The sequence below is a fragment of the Cinclus cinclus genome, chromosome 1 (assembly GCF_963662255.1).
Source record: "Cinclus cinclus chromosome 1, bCinCin1.1, whole genome shotgun sequence".
Lineage (NCBI taxonomy): Eukaryota > Metazoa > Chordata > Aves > Passeriformes > Cinclidae > Cinclus > Cinclus cinclus.
Window position 1 is genome coordinate 15,420,838 of NC_085046.1, and position 21,451 is coordinate 15,442,288.

The 21,451-nt window shown below is 36.3% G+C and overlaps 1 protein-coding gene across 1 annotated transcript in view; it reads left to right on the forward strand.

Annotated features, from left to right (window-relative positions):
* The first annotated feature begins 357 nt into the window (after nt 1-357).
* MPP7 (MAGUK p55 scaffold protein 7) overlaps nt 358-21,451 on the forward strand; it is a 105,389-nt gene continuing 84,295 nt past the window's right edge. The window contains exons 1-2 of the mRNA XM_062494116.1: nt 358-463; nt 13,330-13,448. Coding sequence (XP_062350100.1) covers nt 427-463; nt 13,330-13,448 — 156 coding nt within the window. The 5' untranslated portion in view covers nt 358-426. The remainder of the gene's footprint in view (nt 464-13,329; nt 13,449-21,451) is intronic.

The following is a 21,451-nucleotide window of genomic DNA, read 5'->3' on the forward strand; positions in this document are numbered from 1 at the left end:
CTTTATTTCCAAAATAAATTCCCTGACATGCTGGAGTTAAAGAGTATAATTTACACAAGAGAAATGTGTTATATTATTTTTAATGCAGAATGGGATTATAGCCTAGACTGAAGAAAACAAAACTTGCTTCACCTGGAGGAAACAAATATCTTAGCAGTCATAAATTAACGCCTAGTGCTTGGTTTTGAGAATCTTAAATAAAAACTCATTTCATGATAATTATTTGATTTGGTTAGCTGCAGTAACACACAGTTTAACAATGCTCTTAATTGCAGAATTCTGTTTCTGTTCATTCTAGGAGAAGCTGGGAGATAACATAAATCTTTGTAGACAACTTGGCTGCAAGCAGTTAAACTGAAATAAACTTCTGCCTTCTGGCTGCAGTGCTGCTCTGAGGTTTCTGCGTGACGCTCTGCAGACTAAATCATGCCAGCGTTATCAACTGGATCTGGAAGTGACACAGGTACGCAGGCCAAGGAGGGGCTGGGTTTCCTCCACATCTTACTTGTTAAGTCTGTATTTCAAGGAATATAATTAATTATGGTCTCACCAGATTTTTAATTTAGGACTTAAAACATAACCTTTTCTCCCTGAAGTTAATTTAGATACATGAAACACTACAGATAAAATATATTAATTTTGAAAAGTCCCACCACAAATCTTCTTCCCCTCCATCCCCAACCTCCTAAAAAGAACAGCTCCAAACATATATTATAGATGGATCTGAAGAATTTGGATTCACCTCTGAGCATGGTTCCTACAATGTTAACTTGAAAAAGGACAAGGAGGGAAAAAGAAAAAAAGATGATGATATCATGCATGCCTTAATATTTGCAGCAGTCTAGACTATCCCCTCTGTGAGTTACAGTTATCAGTGTAGTTATTTCTGAACACAGACTGTTCAGTTTTGACAACTCTATAACAAATTAGGAGAAGAAAAATACTGTCTCAAGTTCTGTTCCTTCACTTGCCTTCCACGTCAGAGCCCAGTTCCTGTCACTGACTGCTGGCAGTGGGATTGCAGATATGTAGCTTTCCATAGTTTTCTCCTTCTTTGTGGCAATGTTAGGTTATATTCAAAGATTAAATTTCATCTTCTCGTTATGCTGACATTCTCCCTCTCTGACAGTATTTTTATCCCTTTGTTTGGGATGCCTGTTAGTATTTTTGCTTGAGAGTGTTTGTTAAAAAAGGGTGATCCAGCTGAGGTTGCAATATAATACAAAGGTCCCTTCGTGCTTTCCACCCCTGTGCCACATAGTTTTATGCACAAGAAGTAACAGCAGGATTTGGAAAATTAGGATGGAGATTTCAAGTCAGGAATCCAAAAATATGTCTATAAGTATATATGTAAGGAACTGTATTTGCTTCTTTTTTTTAGTAAACTGTACAGGGCAGTGATTTTGTTTTCCCCACATGTAAAATTTATCCTAGATGACAATATTAATCTTTACAATTAGGGCATGCATGTGTTTATTTGTTGCCATGGGGAAGGAGAGTTGTTTGGGTTTATATGTTGCTTTGTCTCCCTATTCCTGTGTTTAAGGGATTTGACTACGACTTTGCCAAACCCTATCTCGGCATACCTTTCTTTTCTCTCCCTCTCCTCATGAAAATAAGTGAATTGAAGCTGTTCAGTATGCTGAAGCTGAGTTTTGGAAGATGTGTCAGGTCTACTCTGGGCTAATGTTCCACTCTGGACCTTTGCTTTCTTTATCATGCACTCTTTCGTGTCCTTTCAAAACCTGCCTTAATTTTTTTGAAATTGTTACTTGTTCATTTAAAAAAAATTGTTAATCTATCCAAAGTAATAGTAATGGGCATACTTTCTGAATGAAGAAAGAGAAGGGCTTCAAAAAGTAGAAGATAATCCTAATTTTGAAATATTGTGGGTTAGAATGCATCTAAGCATGTTTTACTGTGCTATTTAATTAATATGATGATGCAAACATGCCTTTAGTAATTAAGATCTGTGTTAAAATTCTAGTGTCTCCATTGTCCCATGACACTTATAGTAAAACATAATACACGTCATTAATATCTTGCTGTTAAATAATAGTGCTTGCTAAATCCTATTTTTTTTTTCTGACTCAAGTTGTAAGTTATTTTTCTAAATAAAAACTTGCATTTGGAGTGAAAAGAAGATTTTTTTCTTCCCCTTTCTTTACAGTACTTCCTGATGGGGCTGATATGAACTTAAGTATTTTTGGGATGGTTACATCAAACTGTACTTTCTACCTTGGCTATGATATAGGTGGTTTCTAACTGGAGTCCTGCTTTTCTGTTGTTACTCTTAGATAAAAAAATAGTGATGTGCATAACATTTTTCCTACCTCTGTTCTTCTTCTCACCCTGCCTGCACAGACTGGTATTGTGACATGTGATGGGTTGAAACTGCTCTGTCTGGGGTACTGAGGACTTTGCAAATCACTTAGTGGGACCTTTAGGGTGGTGACATAATCCTGTTCAGTCTGTTTGCTAAAACTCTCTTTTGTAAATACAATCAGATAAAATGCAGCATAATCTATTTTTTTGTATGTTAGATACTGGATGAAATAAAAGTAAACCTGGATTTAAAAGCAAATGAAAGAATTCCGTGAGGACTTGTAAATAGAAATGCATCATCTGCAAATATTGAAAGTTGCCATGTCACAGACCACTGGACATTCAGTCACCAGTATGGGAAGATTAATAATTTAAATTTTTTTAATGTAGTCTGAAGTATCAGATCACTGTCAAAAGTAGGATAGTGTTCATGATGGGCTGTATTTGATGAGACTAAATTTTTATTTGACTGTGTTCATTTTACCTTGCTTTTACTTTGTCAACAGCTTTTATCAGAAGTGGCACCATGTACTTGCAGCTGCTCTATTCATACACATTCTTCATTCACCAGCTTTTGTTCTTCCGTGTTTTAACCTGTATCTTCTGAGCACAAGCCACGCCTCTTTAAATCTACTTTGAGGGGCATTTACCAGGCTTTAAGCTGTAATAAATCAAAATCATGGCTACATTATTTTCAATCTTTTAAAAAAATATTTGTTTGAATTTATTCAGATTGATATAGTGACTTTCAATTTAATCTTATACTTTACCAGATTGATCTGGCTTCACTAATCTAAAGACAGAGGACAAAGGCTTACATACAGATGCTTCTTTCTCTTCCACTCTCCATTAGCTATGTATAAAACCTAATTTTATATAATAATAATTGAAAAGCTGCTCATTTTGTATAACATCTGTGTGACCCTTAAGGCTTATGGTCCTGTCAGTGTCAAGCTTATGCCTCAGGCTGGGTCAGAAGCTTTCAACAGTTTCTGTGTTGCTAAAGTCTGCTTGCCCTCTGTGTGCAAGCCTGTCAAACAGATTTTTTGAAGACTGAGCAAGAAGACTTGCGTTTTTGCAGGTAAAGCAAATCTGGGAGATCTGCTTTTCACTTATCTGGTATATTTAGGAAGGTGTAAAATTGTAGTTCTGGCTTCACAGTTGTAGGTGACAGCTTTGTTGCTGACTTTGGTGGAGCCAAGATGACATCATTATGCTTTAAGTGTTGTTCTAATGTGAAAAACATCGTAAACTTGTTGCAGATTGCTTTCCTCCCAGTGCTGTATCAAGCTTAAAAATGCTTTTCTGTTCTCAAAAACCAGTGCATGAATGTGCAAAACAGACTTTGTGTTTTTGTTTCATGTGTTGTCAGCAGGAAAATTATATTTATGGGCCAAGTTTAGGCACCAAGTATAACTGTGTGAGATTGCTTATATACAGTGAAAGTCAGAAGCAGTTCTTGGATTTGAATGCTGTAAATTAGAGAAAATGTGCAAGGGCTTATGTTTGTTTCGCCTTGAGCATATAAAGGAGCTAACACTCTGCCAGATAGTGGAGTTTTCTCAGTATTACAAGACTGCAAAACTGAATACATGTCAGGTTTTTAATTTAAAAAAGCCCCACATTTGTTACTAACCAGACTCTAAGTTCACATGGCCTTCAAAATATTCCTGGTTTTTGTGTTTTCTTCTTTGTTTTGTAATAATACCGAATAGATATGTGAAAGCTGTTCTCAATGTTAGGTATTTTTCCAAAATGCGTGTACAGTAGTGTATTCTGTGTTTCTTTAGAATTAATATCAACCTCTGAAGCTACGTCCTGTTGATGTGGATATGCTGAATGCTGGCAGAAATATTTTTCTAGGATAGTTCATATGGATTGATTTCCCAGTGGTCAGAGACCACTGGCAGCAATGGGAAGTTCAAAGACAATTTTGCAGTCACCTGAACACAAAAAGAGGCTGTCTTGCTTTTATTGTTTTCATACAGATGTCTTCTCTTTACTTACTACTATAGTAATGCATTTTGATCAGCTTGTCAGTTTCAATGTGATGTTTTCTAAGAGGATTTGATAATAAAAAGGATAAAAGGGTGGATAAAAAAAAGTAATATTACATAGAAAAAGCTGAGTAGTCGGCTAAGCTGAAAGGGAGGCATCAGAAACATCTGTAGTGGAAGAAGGACAAATAATTCCAAAGTGCTAAAATTTTGATTTTAGCCTTTTAACCCAGTTTTCAGGGTTTGGAGGGAGATAGGTATTCAGAGTTCTATTTTTACAGTGTATTTAAAGAACTCAGCAACATAAAATGGTGGCCAAAGATCTGACTGCCTCATTGTTATGCGATAAAGAGAAAGAGAATTTAGGAGAGCAGTGAAGGAAAGTTTTCTGGGAATTGTTCTTCCATTGGAGGCTGCCAGGGTCATTGGTTCCTGTTCCAAACTGCCTCTGCTTCTGCATGGCGCCCTGTGGTTGAAACAGAGCAGAGGGAAAGCCTTCACTCACCTGCTTTACACTCTTGGTTACAACTTTAGGTATAGGTGTGCTTCAGCAAGTGTGCTATGTAAATGCTTTGGCTGCATCACAATTTCAAAGCTGCTTTAGTTCTTCAGCACGTTGAAGTGCATAGGTATGGCCAGATATTCCTGAAAATGGATATGACAGCCAAGTCAAAATTTATACAGAATTAGTAAATAGAGCCAATATTTTATCCATCTGCCAGAGGCATTAAATGACTTTTAGGATTACATTAATTTGGAAGATTTGGGCAAGTATAAGATGTATGGCTAGCTTTAATTGCAATCTGGCTTAATTTTTAAAAATATAACTTGCTGGTGTTGGAAAGGGTATTTATTTTGGTATCAACGTATTTATGGTGAATTTGTTAACAACTGGAAAATTTGTTAGACGTGAAATGAAATGTCTCTAAACTGTTCTGTTTTGTGTTAACATTTTATATTATGCTAGACCAATTCAATAGTGCGGAATCAGAAAATGTGTGTAAGTATATTTACTGATGGTAAACTCTTTAAAACTGTTACAGTTTTTGAATTCAAATGGTCTGGCAGCTGAAACAATTTTATCACCCCCCCCTTCTTTTTTTTTTTTTTTTTTTGGTGAGTTGTGTATAGTTTTGTAGTAAATTTGGAAGTACAATAGCCTATACTGTTTCTAAACAGAGGCTGTTATGTATGGCTCTGTTTGTTGGACCAAAAGCTGTAGTTTCACAAGTGCTTGACAGTTCTAGTGATGCCAGGTGTCCTTTGCTGAGAGCAGACTGCCGTGCTTTCCCCCTCAAGCATAGCTGTGCCAGCATCCAGGTTAGCCAGCAGAGCCTACTGCTGGCTCTGCAAAATACTGTGTGCACTTAGTGTCAAATGGAAGGTTCTGTGGCTTCTCAGCCCAGTATCACATCAAATCCTGGCTGATTTAAAAGAACTGAACCTTTTAATCAAAAGGCAATTTATTGCTACTAAGAGATAATGAGAAACTTCCCTGCTAGCTGTTAGTTGCCTGTTGTGAAATACAGGGATTCAAAATAGATTTTTTTTTTTTTTAAATAACACTTTGGTTTAGGAAAAAACCCAACACACACAAAGAACATCTCAAAGCCACATACTAGTCTTACAGATAAATGATGAAATAGTTTAATTATTTCAAATAGTTTACTTTCCTAAACTTACTTTCAGAATAAGGTGATGATGTTGGATCATGGAATAGTTTGGGCTGAAGGGGCCCTTGAAAGTCATCTAACTTCAAACCCACAACCGTGGAACACCTTTCACTAGACCAGGCTGCTCAGAGCCCCATCCAGCCTGGCCTTGAGCGCTTCCAGGGATGGGACAGCCCCAGCTTCTGGGAACAGCCTGTTCCAGTGCCTCACCAATCTCACCACAAATAATTTCTTCCATACACTAACCTAAATATCCCCTCTTTCAGTTTGAACCATTACTCCTTCTCCTATCAGTACAGTTCCTGACAAAGAGTTCCTCTCCAGCCTTCCTTGTAGGTCCCCTTCAGATATTGGAAGTTTGCAGGAGGTCTCTATGCACACTCCTCCAGGCTGAACAGCCCCAACTTGCTCAGTCTGTCAGTATACTTGACTCTCTTAATTTGTGTAAATTCCTATATTCTTCTATAAACTTTTATATCAAGTGTATGTGGCTGCATGTATATGACTGATTGTGTAATGGTAGAACTTGTTTTGAGTGTTAAATCCTAAACTAGGTCCTACAGTGAATCATAACACCTAAATAAAATACTGACTTGGTTTCAGGTATCAATACAGCCTAGGAATGTAGGATTTTTTCTTCTGATCTCATGACAGATATATATCCTATATGAGATACATGATTAGCATGTATCTTGACCATGAGAAGTTGAGATAGGTGGTAATCAGACAGTGTTTCCATTATTCTTAGACCCAACTGAGTTGAAAATAATGTTGATTTCTGGTGTTAGAAGTCTTTATTCAGGCTCTTAATGAGATATTGTGTCTTTGTTTTGTAGATGTTAAATGCTATGTTTAGGAGTCTTTGCTGCCCCTTCCCAGTGCCGAGTCTCTTATTACCTTGTAGATTGTGACTAAAGGGTTAAAACATGGCCAGCGTGCCCAGTGCCTTCCTAATGCTGGAACGAGTTCTTTCCAGACTGCCTGCCAGGTACTTGCTATTGCCTCCTCCAGGGCTGATGAAGATCTAGATAGAAATATTAAAGACTTGCCAAGCTGATGTCTGTGGAAAGGACCAGTCAATTAGTCAAGGTTATTCAAGGTGCCATCGTATGCAGGCTTCATTGGAGGAGATGGGGTTTTGGGTTTTTTGGGTTTTTTTTTAATATCATTTTTTTGTATGAGTTTTCCACAAGCTGCTTGTTAATTTGTCCTTGATGGGTCACTTTAAATCAGTTTTATGTATGTGTTATTCTTGCATATAATAGATGGACTTTTGAATGCTCATAAAAGTACATTTTATGAACTTTGAAAATATCCATGTTGACACAGTGTCTAGTAACTGCATTTTTGAGGGGGTTTCATTTTGAAACAGCTTTGATGAGCCATACAAGCAGGAACTTTGCAGCAAGTTTTGCCCTGTATGGATGCAAATGGAGATCAGCTCTTTAATTCACATAAGATCGTTAACGGTATGTGGTATGTTAAATCTGAAATACACATGTTGAGACAAATCCTAAAAGACCAATAACTGTTTCAAACAACTGTTTATTCTTTAGCTCTGGGAGCCAAGTTCCAAAACAAAAGACTTTTCCATTTTTAAGGAAATAATATTTTTAAACATGATGGGTTTAAATGATTACTCATTCAACATTTTCTGTCATAACATTGTTTTAAGGTGGGTTAACAAATTTACTGTAGCTTGGAGGAATAAAAATTAGGTACGACTTTTAAGTTAAAATACTATTGCCCTTATGAATGTGCAGTCTTGTTATTTAAGGACACTTACAGAAAAAATATTCTTTTTAATTGGGAAAAATATACAGCATTGGTATTTCTATTGATCTGCCATCTGTAAGGATTTCAGAATTTTACTTTTATTTGTGAATTGGCAAATAAATCAAAACAGGTATTTTTTCCAAGATGCCGATCACTTGCATGGCTTGATTATGTAGATATTCAGTGTTCTGTACTTTGAAAATTATTATTATTTTTTTTGTAGAAACACTAAACTGCAAAATTTAAAAAAGGTCTTTACTGGAATGAGTTAATCCATCTGGCTCTGCAGAGAAAAATTGTTACTCTCTAACCTTTTATAGTGTCAGCAAGCCCATATATTCAGTAGAATTACTTAAGAGAGCATAAAACAAGAATTATTTGTAGCACATAAATTTGAGTGCATAGTGGCCTTTTTACAGCTGGAGTCTGATAGGACGGTGCAGTGTGTCCATCCTAATACACAGACATACTGCATATGCTTTTATTTGAACCTGTGCACAAATACTAATCCCAAATTTTAGAATGAACTAATTTTCAGTATGTAGTGTTAGTGACTGATTTTGTTATTCAACAACAAGGATGTCAGAATGAGTGCTTCTACTGCAATGCTGTTTGCTTGTGTGTAAGGCAAATGTCTGAGCCTTCATAGAACTGAAGTGCAGTTCAAATGTGAAAAAAAGTTAGCTTGTTGTAAATGGCAGCAAATGGTGCTGATTATTTTACCTTTGACAAAGTGGAAAATTTAAAGGTTGGTTTGTCCCATTTTATTAATACAATAAATTTTTACAGTGTTGTTCTGGGCCTTTAGATATATGTTCTTTAGTGTTTATTATCCCTCAGTTGCTGTAAAAATTCTAGATTCGAAGCCTGGCATCATTGTTCAGAATGCTAATTCAGGAAATTAATTAGCATATGAAAGCAAAGGCACATCCATGTTTCCATTTCTTTCCTTACGCTAACCAAAACAAAGCTGGTGTTTTCTTGTAATATGCAAGAGTGATGGAACGCAGAGACCATATTTTTTATCATTTAGCACTAGTTTATAGCTTCCACAGACTTGTCCTAATAATGAAGCTATGAAGGATATGACAAGAATGGTGATATTAAATTTCTCTAGACTAACAGTAAATTTTTCCATTCTGATGTCAAGAATGTAGAGCATCTGGAATCTGCAGTGTGAGTGGTTCAGTACGGGAACAGTTTCATCAATTGCTTAGCCATTTATTCTCCTCCTAGGAACAAGCAGCCTTCTGTAGAATATAACTCTACAAAGGAAGCAATTTTCTAAAACTGGAAAAATCTTTTATGTCCTGTTGTTTTTGATTTAAAAGGTTTCATTGCTTATTACTCTTAAATCAGACTGCATGTCTATGCAGTCTACATGCAAATCTACTGTACACATTTTAAATTGGAATTAACATTATTCTACATTTTGGTCTTCAGATCAAATAAAACTAAATTGTATTAATTAAGTTTAGAAAAAGCTGAAGATGCTCTGAAGACAGTAACTGCTCAAGTATGTTGAAAGAACAAATTGAAATGTAACTTTTTACCCTATTAGGTGTGATTACATTGTGATAAGTCTTGGGGTTCCTCCCACCCGAGCTGTGGGAGTTACTTCCTCTCTTAAAATTGTGTAGTTGTCTTACGTATCCGTGTTTAATCACATAGTTATGTTTTTTGTTTGTATGCTCAGATCTTCTAGGAATAATTTTTAAAAATCAAAATAAATTAGTTTTTCTTGTTAAGTCATGTTTACTTTGCTGAATTTTGACTCCTGAAGTATTTGAAGTGTTTTGATACTATTAAATTCCAATGGGTGCATGATTTCTTTTGAATATAAATGCTGGTTAAACATAGGCAAACTAGACTTAAAAAAAAACAAAAAACAAGAACGTAAGTAGAATAGCAACAGTGTATAATAAAAGCAATTTTTTTTTTTTTGCTTTTATTATACACTTTTTGTAAGACATTCCACATGGTGGTGCCAACATCAGGCATTAAAAACAACAAGATTTTTTTTCTTGGTTTTTCTTTTTTTTTTTTCTAAACAACTTCTGGATAAATTTTTTAAAAAGCTCTTGCTTGTGTTTATTTACATTGTGGGCACCATTCAAAAAAACATGAGGTCCATGCATGCCATATGACTCAAGAAGGTGGGACTTCAAGAGAAACATCAAAATTGAGACCAAATCAAAAGTGTTCAGTGTGGCATCCCTTCAGACTACATAATTGCTACTGGAACAATTAAAAAAAATCTGGTTTTAACAGCCTGGCAGTACTTAAGCCATTGTTAAACTTGAACTTTTTTCCATAACCTTTGGCTCTGACTTCTAGAACCACCTGACATACTACTTAGAGGTTTTGCAGGAGATTTGAAGTTGATCTGAAGTCGACTCTACTATGAAATTCACATTACTTCTATGTCTGCATGGGAGCATCTCTGTGCAGTGAGATCTTATAGGGTTGCAGGGATTTGAGCTACTGCCCTTCACATGTAAGAAAGGTGCATGTGACAATTGTTCTGATTTGGTAAATAAAATTATGCCAGTGTGTAGCTGCCAATATAGTGGTGTCCATTTCATTACCAGTTTACACTAACTTGGCAAATTATTGTGTCCCTGTCCATATCACAAAAGCAGTTTCTTTAATATGTTGTGTGCTGGTAAAGTCATATGCCAACCACAATTTTCACTGTTTCACAGTGCAATGCATAACATCAACACATTTCATATATTTTACACACAAAGAAAAATAATGTTTTACTTGGAGGTGTGTAGAAGATCCATATACTTTATTTCTTAATATATAAAAATCAGAATGTCCATCTGAAAATGTCCATCTGTGCATCACAGATGGAACAAGAAGGAACCAGAAAAAAGGTAAACCTTTACAAGTGCTACCACCTTCTTCTGCCATTGTCTTCTGGAGCTGAGTCAGGTGATCTGTAATCACACAATTTAACTTTAGACATGTTTTAGGTGTTTGTCTTCTCTTCTCCCCAGGGTAATACATGAAGTCCTCCTTGTGCCTGATTTTTACTTGGCTCCTTGACGGAGTTGTTTTTTAATTCCTGGCTACACAGTGTTCAGTTTTGGGAGGAGTCTGAAGAGCAGTGGTGTTCTTCAGCACGCTGCATGGCGCAGTCCTCAGTTTCCATTGCTGTGGAGAAGGGCTGGATTCTCATTTCCTTCTTGCTGAAAGCTATAAACACGGGACTCTAGAGCCAAAGCAAGGAAGAACTAGAAGCATGGTTATGATATTGGATAGGATCAGTCAGCATTTGTCTAACTGTCTCCACTTCCCCAGGGAAGTTGCACGGACTGGGTGCATTGCTGTTGAAGCTGGAGTAGTGCACTAGGAACGTGGACATGTTTCCCTGGAAGGGGCAATTCAGGGCTATACAAATTAGTAAAGCTCATACAAACTCTTGAGCTGGATGTGAAACCTTCATGTGTGTAAGCACCTGCAGTGCTGGCAGTTGGGGTTTTCCTCTGGGAGTTTTGTGTGTAAAACCAAAGTCTCATTATGGGCAGATTCAGTCTCCCCTGTGTCACTAATAGTTAATCCATCACGAAATACAAACTTTCATTTTATTTTTCACAAGGGATTTTATTATCAAAGTGTTGAGGAGCAAGTTACAAGGAGAGAATAGTTTTACAGTTGATTACATGTGGAATTTATGCAGATCTGATGGATCAAGAAAAGAAAGCTTACTCTGTTACACACCTTTTATTTGAAGGAAGTGGCTGATGTTACTGCTTTCTTTCTTCTGCATGATATACAGGAATTGTCCCTAAGCAGTTATGCCATAGTGCAAGCTTACATTGAAAATTTCTATTCCATTTTCCGACAGCCTTCAGGTTATTTTGGGATAAATATATTTATGGTGACAAAAGTGGCCAAGTGTAAAGAGTTTTTAAAATTTTATAAATGAAAAAAAAAATGAAGAAATGTTTTAATTTTCTAAATTAAACTGTTTTCATAAATTGTGGGATAAAACAACCATTTCTGCTAAGTTTTGAAGTTCTAATAATCTGGGAAGTTGGAGCCTACAAGTCCCACTCAGACCGTTTTTCTCTGGCTGTCAACTCAATGATTGTATCTTGCTAGGAAAAGCTTGATGATCTTTTTTTCTGTCTGCAAAATTGTAGTGGTTTCAGTTGTATCTTCTTTTTGCAGTATTTCTGAAGCATAAACAAGAACAGATTTAAATGAAAGCAGGATTCTAAGAGAAATGAATGTGAACTACCAAAAAATGCTTGGAGTACCAAAAGAGTATATTGGGAAAGAAATTCTTTTTCCCAGAATATTTTACCAAGAGGCAGTAAAAAGATGAAAATATAAATAATCAGAACCCAAAGGTGCTGTATGTGATGTTGAAAGGAATATGCACTCCCTGAAAAGGTTGTGAAATTATGTTTTCTAATAAATATTCTAAATAATAAGTTTTAGGGAAATAATAAGCATAATAACAATAGGTATCCAGTAATTTACAACAATGTTCTTTTACCAGTAGAATATGTTGTGAATCTGTTCTTGTGATGAACAGCAGCACTTGCTCAGACTAAAAACAATAACAGGACCGTGTATCTTGGATCCCAGGAGACTGTTGGTGTTTTTGTAGACAGCAGACAGGAGAAAAAGGCATTTTGTCCTTTTTACCCCAAGTAATCCCACTGGAAAATTAAACATGTGCTATGAATTGATATCAGCTCATGCCAGGTTACCTCCCTAAAGACGACTGCTGCAAACACTGTTGCTACATTTCTTGGACAGCACTTTGATGGCCTGTGTGCACGATAGATATTTTATGCTGTACGCTACTGTGGAACAGTGTGCTACTGTCTGCCCCTCGGAGACCGCTGCTGAGGTGTGCCACAAATAACTGAGAGCAGCAATTGCTTTAGCCCTTGAGAGAATCTCAAATACCTGCAAATTAAAAATGTTACTGAAATATTTCTGTGTGCGTGTGTGTCTGGGAAAACTGCGTTGGTTTTGTTTTTAGAAGCTTAATCCTGCAAAACAGAGAAGGTGCTTTTGTATTGCTGTGGATCCTTGCTGAACACAGGATTGAAAAAAATATTAGGTAATATATTAGCAAGAAGTATTTAGAAAAACCACCAACCTTTCTTTAATGGACCACCCTATCCAGTTTCTGTTCTTTTAAGAAAGTTTTTCCTATTCATGACTCATTTCACTCTTTGGCTAACATCAAGGGAAATGGAATAACGATTAAGCAAAGGAATGTATGTTTTTTTCTGGGTTTGTCCTTTTCTCAAAACCTTTATGAATTTTCTGCATAACCTTGTGTAAATATATATGGATGTAGAAGTTTGACAACTATGACAAGGTAAAAAGTACACTGCTAATACTTGTTTCTTAGTAATTTTTTCTAAAAGTTTATTTTGATTCTACACGTTAATGTTGTGCTGGATACTCCAGACTCCCTCTTCAGTTAAAATGACATGCTCCAGGCAGCCAATTACACAGAACTGTTAAGTGAAATTAATGAGATCACCCTAGATCACACTTTGTGTTTTATTTTCATTTTATAGGTCTGTACGAGCTGCTGGCTGCATTGCCAGCCCAGCTGCAGCCGCATGTGGACAGCCAGGAAGACCTGACCTTCCTCTGGGATATGTTTGGTGAAAAAAGCCTTCATTCACTGGTGAAGGTAAACCACATTTAAGTCAGATTCTCTTTGAGAAGAGCATATGGAAAAATGTTTTGAGCGCCATCTAGTAAACCAGTGACCAAACTGTTGCTCAGTGAAAACAAAACAGCCTTGTTTAAACTCTGTTTCTGGCAGGGTGGAAGTTGTTAAATAAGATTTTACCAAAAATACATAGATGATTTCATTTAAGAGTGATGTTTTGGCAGTGTAATGCTAATGCAACAAACATATGTTGTTTGCCCTTGTTTAGAATAAAAGCATACAAAATAGTAGCAGGAAATCTGACACTTCTTTATGGTCACCATTCAAGACCTGGAGTTTAGCTTAAATAAATAAACATTCACAGCAAAAATTAGAAGGAATATATTTTCTGAGGTCAAGTATGGCAAGAGTTCAGTAGCCACATTAATTTAAAATAATTTCCTTTAACAAAGTCAACTGAAACTCTAGTAAGCTGTTTCTTTTATTGGCTTATCTCCATTTAATATTGTGTTTTGCTCATAAATATGCTGGACTAAAGTACAGCCTAAAATAAGTTGGATGAATATTTGAGCAAAATATTATGCTACAAAAATGATCAGCAACAAGAAATGCAAGCATGCTGTGGGAGTACACAGAGCTATCCCAATAATCTTAAAATGTGTAGAGCTGAAAAATGGGACCAATCAGCTGGTTAAAAATATTCCACTCCTACAAAATGGTAAGTGTGTCTTCAGTCCCTGATAAAGAGTTAATTCAAGTTTGAAGGAAATTCTGAGGTCTGAAATGAGTCAGTAGATGGTAGTAACCCATGCCATGAGTGTATCCAGACTTGTGCAGAATTTGTTACCCTTGTCGATTACTGATCTAGAGGAAGCTTAAAACTGGCATTATTTCTAAGTAGGTTTGAAAGAATCACATTTTCCCATTTTTTCAGCCATTTTATTCTGGAAAAAGATGTAATAATGTTGATACTTGGTCAAGTGCCTGATGATACTCTTCAAAATATCTGAGAATTTGCATATAAAAAGTAAACATAAATGCTGTCTGACATTTGATATGGCAAATGCAAGAGACAATGCAACAGTATTTGGCAATACTTGCTTGCCTAAAGGATTTCATCAACGTTTCTGAGGTGCCGTGACTCCCAGACTCCTTGTGGCTTTGCTGCAGCTGTCTGTGCAGGTGGCTCAGATCACTGCAAGAGGAATACCAGTCATCTTGCTGATGTAGGGTGACAGTGGTGTGCATCTGAGCAAAATGTTAGGTCAGCTGCTAAATTAGTTTTCTTTCTGGTTTGGGAATTAAAGAAGGCTGGCTAGAAAATGAGTGCAGATCTGTGAAACATTGACACTTCAGCATTTGCTCTAACTTTTTGTCAAGGCAAAATCTAAACCTTTTCAAACTCCTTCACTTAATGCCCTTTGCCCCTCATTCCAAAAGAAGAAAGCAGCTAACTGGTTTACTCAGTTGGAGTATGCTCTCAGTTTGGAGCTGTTGGCTTTCCTAGCAGCTCACCCAGTTGCATCCCCTGGTTACCATGTTTTTGTTATTGCAGGGTGGATTGGACTTTCTGACTGTAAAAGAAAATAAAGATGAGAAAGGGGATCTGTGAGTGCTCATTTTAATGCAATTAAAATAAGAAGGCACTGAAATATTCTAACCATCTTCATTATTTATCTTGTGCTCTGTAGGTTCAACTATTAAATATACATGTAACTTTGACCCTGTTGATGCTTCTTTTAATGTCCTGTTGAAGCCTCACACTCTGAAAATAGATGTCATTCTTGAAATCTCAGAACTACATTTTAGTTTTCACTATTTGGCCTTTTTAAAATACAATATATTAATTTCATTTGCGAAACTAGGTTTTTTAGTTACAAGAATTGAGACTGTTAAGAGCATTTGGTGTGACCCCTGCATGTCACAGGCTATCAAACCTCACTGTGGAGTTCTGGTATATAAAGAAGGGTATGGAGAGCTTTCGAAATGTTTTCTAGTTCATATACCTGTCTCAAGATGGGCTTAACTGTATGTGAAACTCATGGTATTTGTTTGACCTTTAATGCATTTTAGAAGGATTGTTCAGTATCCTCTCAAGTTTCAGAGAAGACAGTCCCTAGCCTTTTTGGAAGAGACCTGACAGAGCAGAAGAATGAGCCCCATCTGCAATAGTTTGTCCCTGTTACAACACTTCAGCAGTGCAAAATCTTTCCAAGTTTTGGTGTCTTATTTGAAAGACTGTTTTTTCCTAGCAGTAACTTCTTAAAGTCAACTGTACTTGCAAAGACAAATGTTTTTAATTCCGCAGACAGAGAATGATGACACATATTTTGTAATAAAAAAAAGAAAAAGAAAGGAAAAAATGTGCACTAGTTTTGAGCCAAGGATGTTGTGATCCTGGTATGTGGCAGTATAGGAAGTAAATGAGCATGAGTACATTACCGATTAGCACTGATATTTCTCTATTTTAATGCATTGCTTAATAAAAATATCTACACCGATCTTACCATACTGCTTAATAATTTCAGATACTATAAAAGAGCTTTTTTCCTAAGTTATGAGGTGGATAAACTGCTCCAAAATTATTGAAAGACTTAAGTATAAAAGAAACTTTCTACTTTTTCTACAGATACTCTGTTTTATGGGTATTTAATTAATATAGCATTTGCTTCATGGTTGTATACTATAGCATATGGTTTGTTATTCTGGCTCTCATAATATTAAAAAGAAAAAAAGCACCCCAAACCTTGTCTTGGAGTTCTCTTCATTCAGTATTGTTGGACAGAAATCTCTTTGAGAACTTGGATGAGCCTAGGCTGTTCTAAGAAGTCAGAAATGGAAAAGTTGTATTAGATCATCCAGTCCATTCCCCTGCAAATACTGGATTGTTCCCTACAGTACATTCCTATTGTAGTCAGTAAAACCAGCAAACACGGATGCAACTGTTCTTGCTTTCCCTTTTCCTCACAAAGGAATCTGTTGATTAGATTTCAGTTTACCAAGTAAAAAAAAAAGAAGAGGGAACCCACAACTTTTGTTGACAGTTTGGAAGGGAAAACTGGTTCTGGTTAGTGTTTAAAATTTGTTTCTGCTTCCCTCAATTTGTTACTTCCTTGTCTTCTTACATGACTCAGATTTTACCAAAAATCTTCAGCCATTTCGTTCCTTTTTCTATAGCAGAGATCCCGTTAATTCTGCGAGATTTATGGGATAGAAACACAGAGGGAAGATCCTTCAGGGTAATTACAAGCGTTGACATAGCTAATACCTGAAACAGTACATGTGCTCAGCTTGGATATTTTTTAGAAAGGATAAATAAAGATGTGCTCTAACTACTACTTTGGATTATTTTTAGAGGAGCAGCTGGAATTTCCATGTGTGTTTGCTTGCTGTTAGTGCACCAGACACGTTTTACTGTTTGTCTGTTTAGCTCCAGGATGAAGCTTCCACTCGCACTGTTGCTTTAAACATTTCTGGTTGTGGATGTAATGTTCAAGAATTGAGTAAACTTTTCTGTTGCACAGCTACCAAAGTATTTCATAACGAATTGCAATTTGTTTTTGGCCAACTCAGTACTGTACTTTCCATTATGAAAAAGAAGCCACAGCAAGTGCTATTGCACTTTCCCTAGATAGGAAGGAGTTTGTGCATTCAAAAAGATACATGTTGCATTAGGAAAAAAGAAACTACTGGGAAAGCAAGGAATATTTGGCGAATCAAGTCTGATTTTATTGTAACTGCATAGTATTTTGGTAGCTGGCCCTGCAAAACCTTAATTTGTGCAAGTTTTCCTAGTTTCACCTGGATATGATTTGACCTCAAGTTCTAAGAAGGTATATTTTCTGTGCGCTAGTTTGACCATGCAAATTGCTAAAAACATATAAAAAATAAACTAGTCAAATATATCCTGGTGAAATTCCTTTGGCATGTAAATTGAATTACATGATTGCATAGCCCAGATTTTACAGTCATTATGGTATAGAAGCATTGGAAATTTTCAGTGTGGATACTCAGATTTTTCAATATGTAAATGTTGATGGTTTCAGTATACTGTGGTTCCATTTTTTGGCAATAAGAAAAAGATAGTGTGTACAAAAATGAAGTTGACTAAGGCAAAGCAAAAAGGATTGATTTGACATTTCCTTAGTGATAAAATCAACTATCTGCAGATGATGTACTAAATCTTCAGTCTGGACTGTTCATGGGATGTGCAGCTTATTTGGGCATTTATGAAAACTCACATGGTGCAGCTTTCCACTACCCTGTGAAATGTCAGCTGTTCTGCAGCCAGCATCCAGCTGTGTGCTGCCCAGATCATGTGCATTCATCTCCCATGCCATGCATCCAAATGGTGCATGGTCCTGCCCGGACACAACCTCAGGCATCCAAAGACTTGGATCTTCTTCCCGTAAGAATGTACAGAAAATGGACTTCAGTTGTATCAGTTGTGAGTTACAGCTGATTGTTCTGAACATATTGTTCTGTATTTTTGGTGGGGATGATCATAGACGGAGGGAATGACATTTCTGAGTGTGCCTAAAAAGCAAGTGGTGGCTGAGAAGAATGTATTAGGTAATGTAAGACCCGATTAAGACATAGTAAAAAATGAAGGTTGGAGATCATACTGAGACAGAGTTGGATTTCTGCATGAAAGACTGATAGTGGAATATGTTGACTACTTCTGCACTTCAAGTTTGAAACTGGCAGTGAAATACGTTTTGCTGGACATACAAAACCTACTTATTTTCCCATTACTCTGTTCTTCACATATGCTTTCTCTAGAAGTAATATTTATACATTCTTCATAATTTATTGTTCAATTTGTCTGTTTTCTGCATGTCTCAAGACTTTTTTTTTTTTTCTCCTGTTAAACATACAGAAGAGGAAGAGAGCAGGGTTTGTTTGCAAGGAGATTTTGATGACTAATATATTTGCACCTGTTAAAGCAATGGTGAGGTGGTTTCTGATTCCAAGGCAGACAAAACCAGCCACCTCAGGAGCTCAGAGGAGCTCCGATACTCAAGAACTGCAAACCTGGAAAATGCACTAGAAGAGAAAGTGGGACTGGAGTTTTGTACCTAACCTCAGTTTACCTAACAGCGTGAGAGGGTTGTGATTTGGGGGGAAAGCACTGGAGAGTTGGAGAGATATATAGACCACCTTGGAGTGGGTGGAATCATTGAAGCTGATAGCTCAATCAGAAAAATGCTTTGATATTTGAAGTCCTTAAGTTTCTTTACTGCTGAGTTCTCAACCATACTTACTTTTAAAAACCTTTGCCTCCCCAGTAAAGGGAATAGGCTGTAGCTCTCTAAATTCATGTGGAGGTCTGAAGTGCTGTTTGCCTTGGAGATAGGAAAAATGATGGAAAAGGCAGTGTGAGTAAGGATTTACCACCTGGACATCAGGAGGAGGAGGAGGTGTGAGTGTGGAAGAGGTGGTTGATAGCCAGTAACAATATATGGCCAATGAAATTTAATTGTTCTTCATACATTAAAGGAGAATAAAGTAAGGTTGCTTCATATGTTATAGTTTACACCTGTCAGTCAGAGAAAGCAAGCAAAGCCACCTCACGGCAGAAGTAAAGCAATCACTCTTTTAACACAGACTGTCCAAGTGCTACACAGATGTGGTCTGTTGTGCTAGCGTGGAAACTTTTGCTATTTCTGGCAGGAGGAGAAGGAATTTACTATAGTTGAAGTAATTAATAATAATTAATTAGATAATGGGTGGAAGCTATTTGTCATTCTTTAAATCTAGATCATCAGAGACACGATACAGTTTTCAGCTCTGAAGAGCTACCTGGCAGTAGGTAGTGGGGTGCATGTGACAGTATTAGGATACTGAATCTGCAAAGATGTATTAGAGCTGCATGGAAGAAATTAAACACTTTTCATTTTCTCATTCTTTTTCTTATTTTCGGGACTGTAAGGTTGATCTCTAATTAATCTTTGAAGCTTCCTTCTTGGTTTTTATATACAGAATGTATATGGAGGAATGCTAGAATTTCAGTACTCATCTCATCCAAAGTATTTGTATAATTAATATACCAAAACGCAAACTTTCCACATGCTTTCTACTTACCTAAAGGTGAAAATTTTTCGGAAAATAATGCTGTGTAAGGGAGCCTCTTGATGATTGACAATAGTTTGTATTTGTATTTGGAGTAATTACCACTGAAGCAATGAGTCATTTTGCTTCCATCAAAATTATTACATTTTTAAAAAGTGTAATGCAAGGTGTTACTGCTCGTGAAATGCCACATAAACTTAAAGTGTTACTTTTCAAGCCAAAGTGATTTTTTTGAGACTTGCTCAATTGCCAGCAACTGAAATCTGTAAGTAAAGAGATCACTCTTAGCTGGAGGCAGTCAGCTGCCTTTAAACTTAATTTCCATGGGAACAGTGATCAGATTAATCAAAATAAGGTAATTGAGGTTTTACAGAAAACAGTACTGGATCTTTACTTGATTAGGCTGATATTGTTTCCATGAAAACACTAGGAAAAAAGGTAGCTAGCAGCCAGGCATTGAGCAAATGATTGCTTCTCTTGTTGAGATTCACATATTTTCTGGGCATTATGTGTGTGTTGAACCCTTTGACTTGTTTCTGCTTTTGTAGTATAAAAATGCAGTACATCAGGTAATAACTGGGCAAAAATAAGCAAAATAAAAATTGATTCCTTTTGAAACAATAGCTAAATGCCCCAACCTTCCATGTTTCTTCTCTAAGTAAAGACAAAGTTGTTTTTCCATGTGTGTTCACTTATACATACCTGTGCTTATTTTTGCCTTCAATTAAGTGAAAAATGCACCTCCTATTTATTTAGGCATAGCTTTAGATGATGTAGCCTTGTTTGTAGAAGAATGCAAGTTAGGGACAAGTGGATGGAATGATGCAGTTGTGAAATATGGATCCTATGTGATGGTTCAACTAAAATTATTTGTTATAGTTGTAGCTAGTACGTTATTTACTAAGAAGTAGGCAGCTGGTGGACATAAATAATCATTTTGTCCTATTCAAAATCTGTTGAATGGGCTGTCCTGTGGTAAATACTTATTTTGTGGGTTTTTAAAAATATATTTTTATTTTGTATTTTTTTGGTAGAAATTTATCTGAATATCTAGTGTTAACTTCTTTGTCAGGATTTTAGACATTTGATGTGTCTAGGATCTTTCAGTTTCTACATCAGAGCTGCTAATGTGTTTAGTAATAGGCACTTGCAACTTTTCATATGAGGAAGTCCTGTTCCTGTCATCAACTCATCTATCAACCCACTTTGTTAAAAATAATAATAAAAAACTGAAGATCAGATCCCAAAAGGATCAAATTGTCCTGTTGACAGTTTAGTCCCATAAAAGCTGTATAAATTAGGTTGATATGAGAAGCCTCTAGAGGTGGGTGTAACTTTAACAAACTTTTAAAATTAAAAATAAAGCAGATAAGCTTATTAAGTCAGAGGTGTGAAGTGTTTCAGTATTACTCGAAACTTGTGAATAAATCAGTGCTTTGGAATGTGAAAAAACTTTGGTTTAGGTTAAAGTCCAGACAGAGGCTTTTTTTGGATCAGTGGTAATTGATTTAAAGTTTCTGCTGGGAAACCTCCAAAGAGTAGCAGAAATACAGCCAAAATGTACTGGACATAAAATAAGAAAATCAATCCTTCTAAGATAAATAGTTTGTAATTTCATTGTTACCAAGGGGGCAGTGTATCAGCCTGGTGACCAAACTGGTACCGCACTTCAAAGAGAACTTTTAGAACTGAAATCTATGCTCATACCCAGATTTTTCTTGTCTTACAAAGCTTGTGCAGTATTTACTTAACCAAAGTGATACGTTTTTGTCTATGGTACTGAGACCAATGAAAGGTCTCATAAGCTGTTCAGTAATAGTCTGATAAATCCAAGACATCCAAGGATAATGTAATTTTAAACTGTTTTTCTACAGTGTTCTTCCTCTTTGGACCAGAAGTTCTGTGGCAGAACATGTGAGGGAGTGTTTAAAATAATTTTTTTTTGTTAC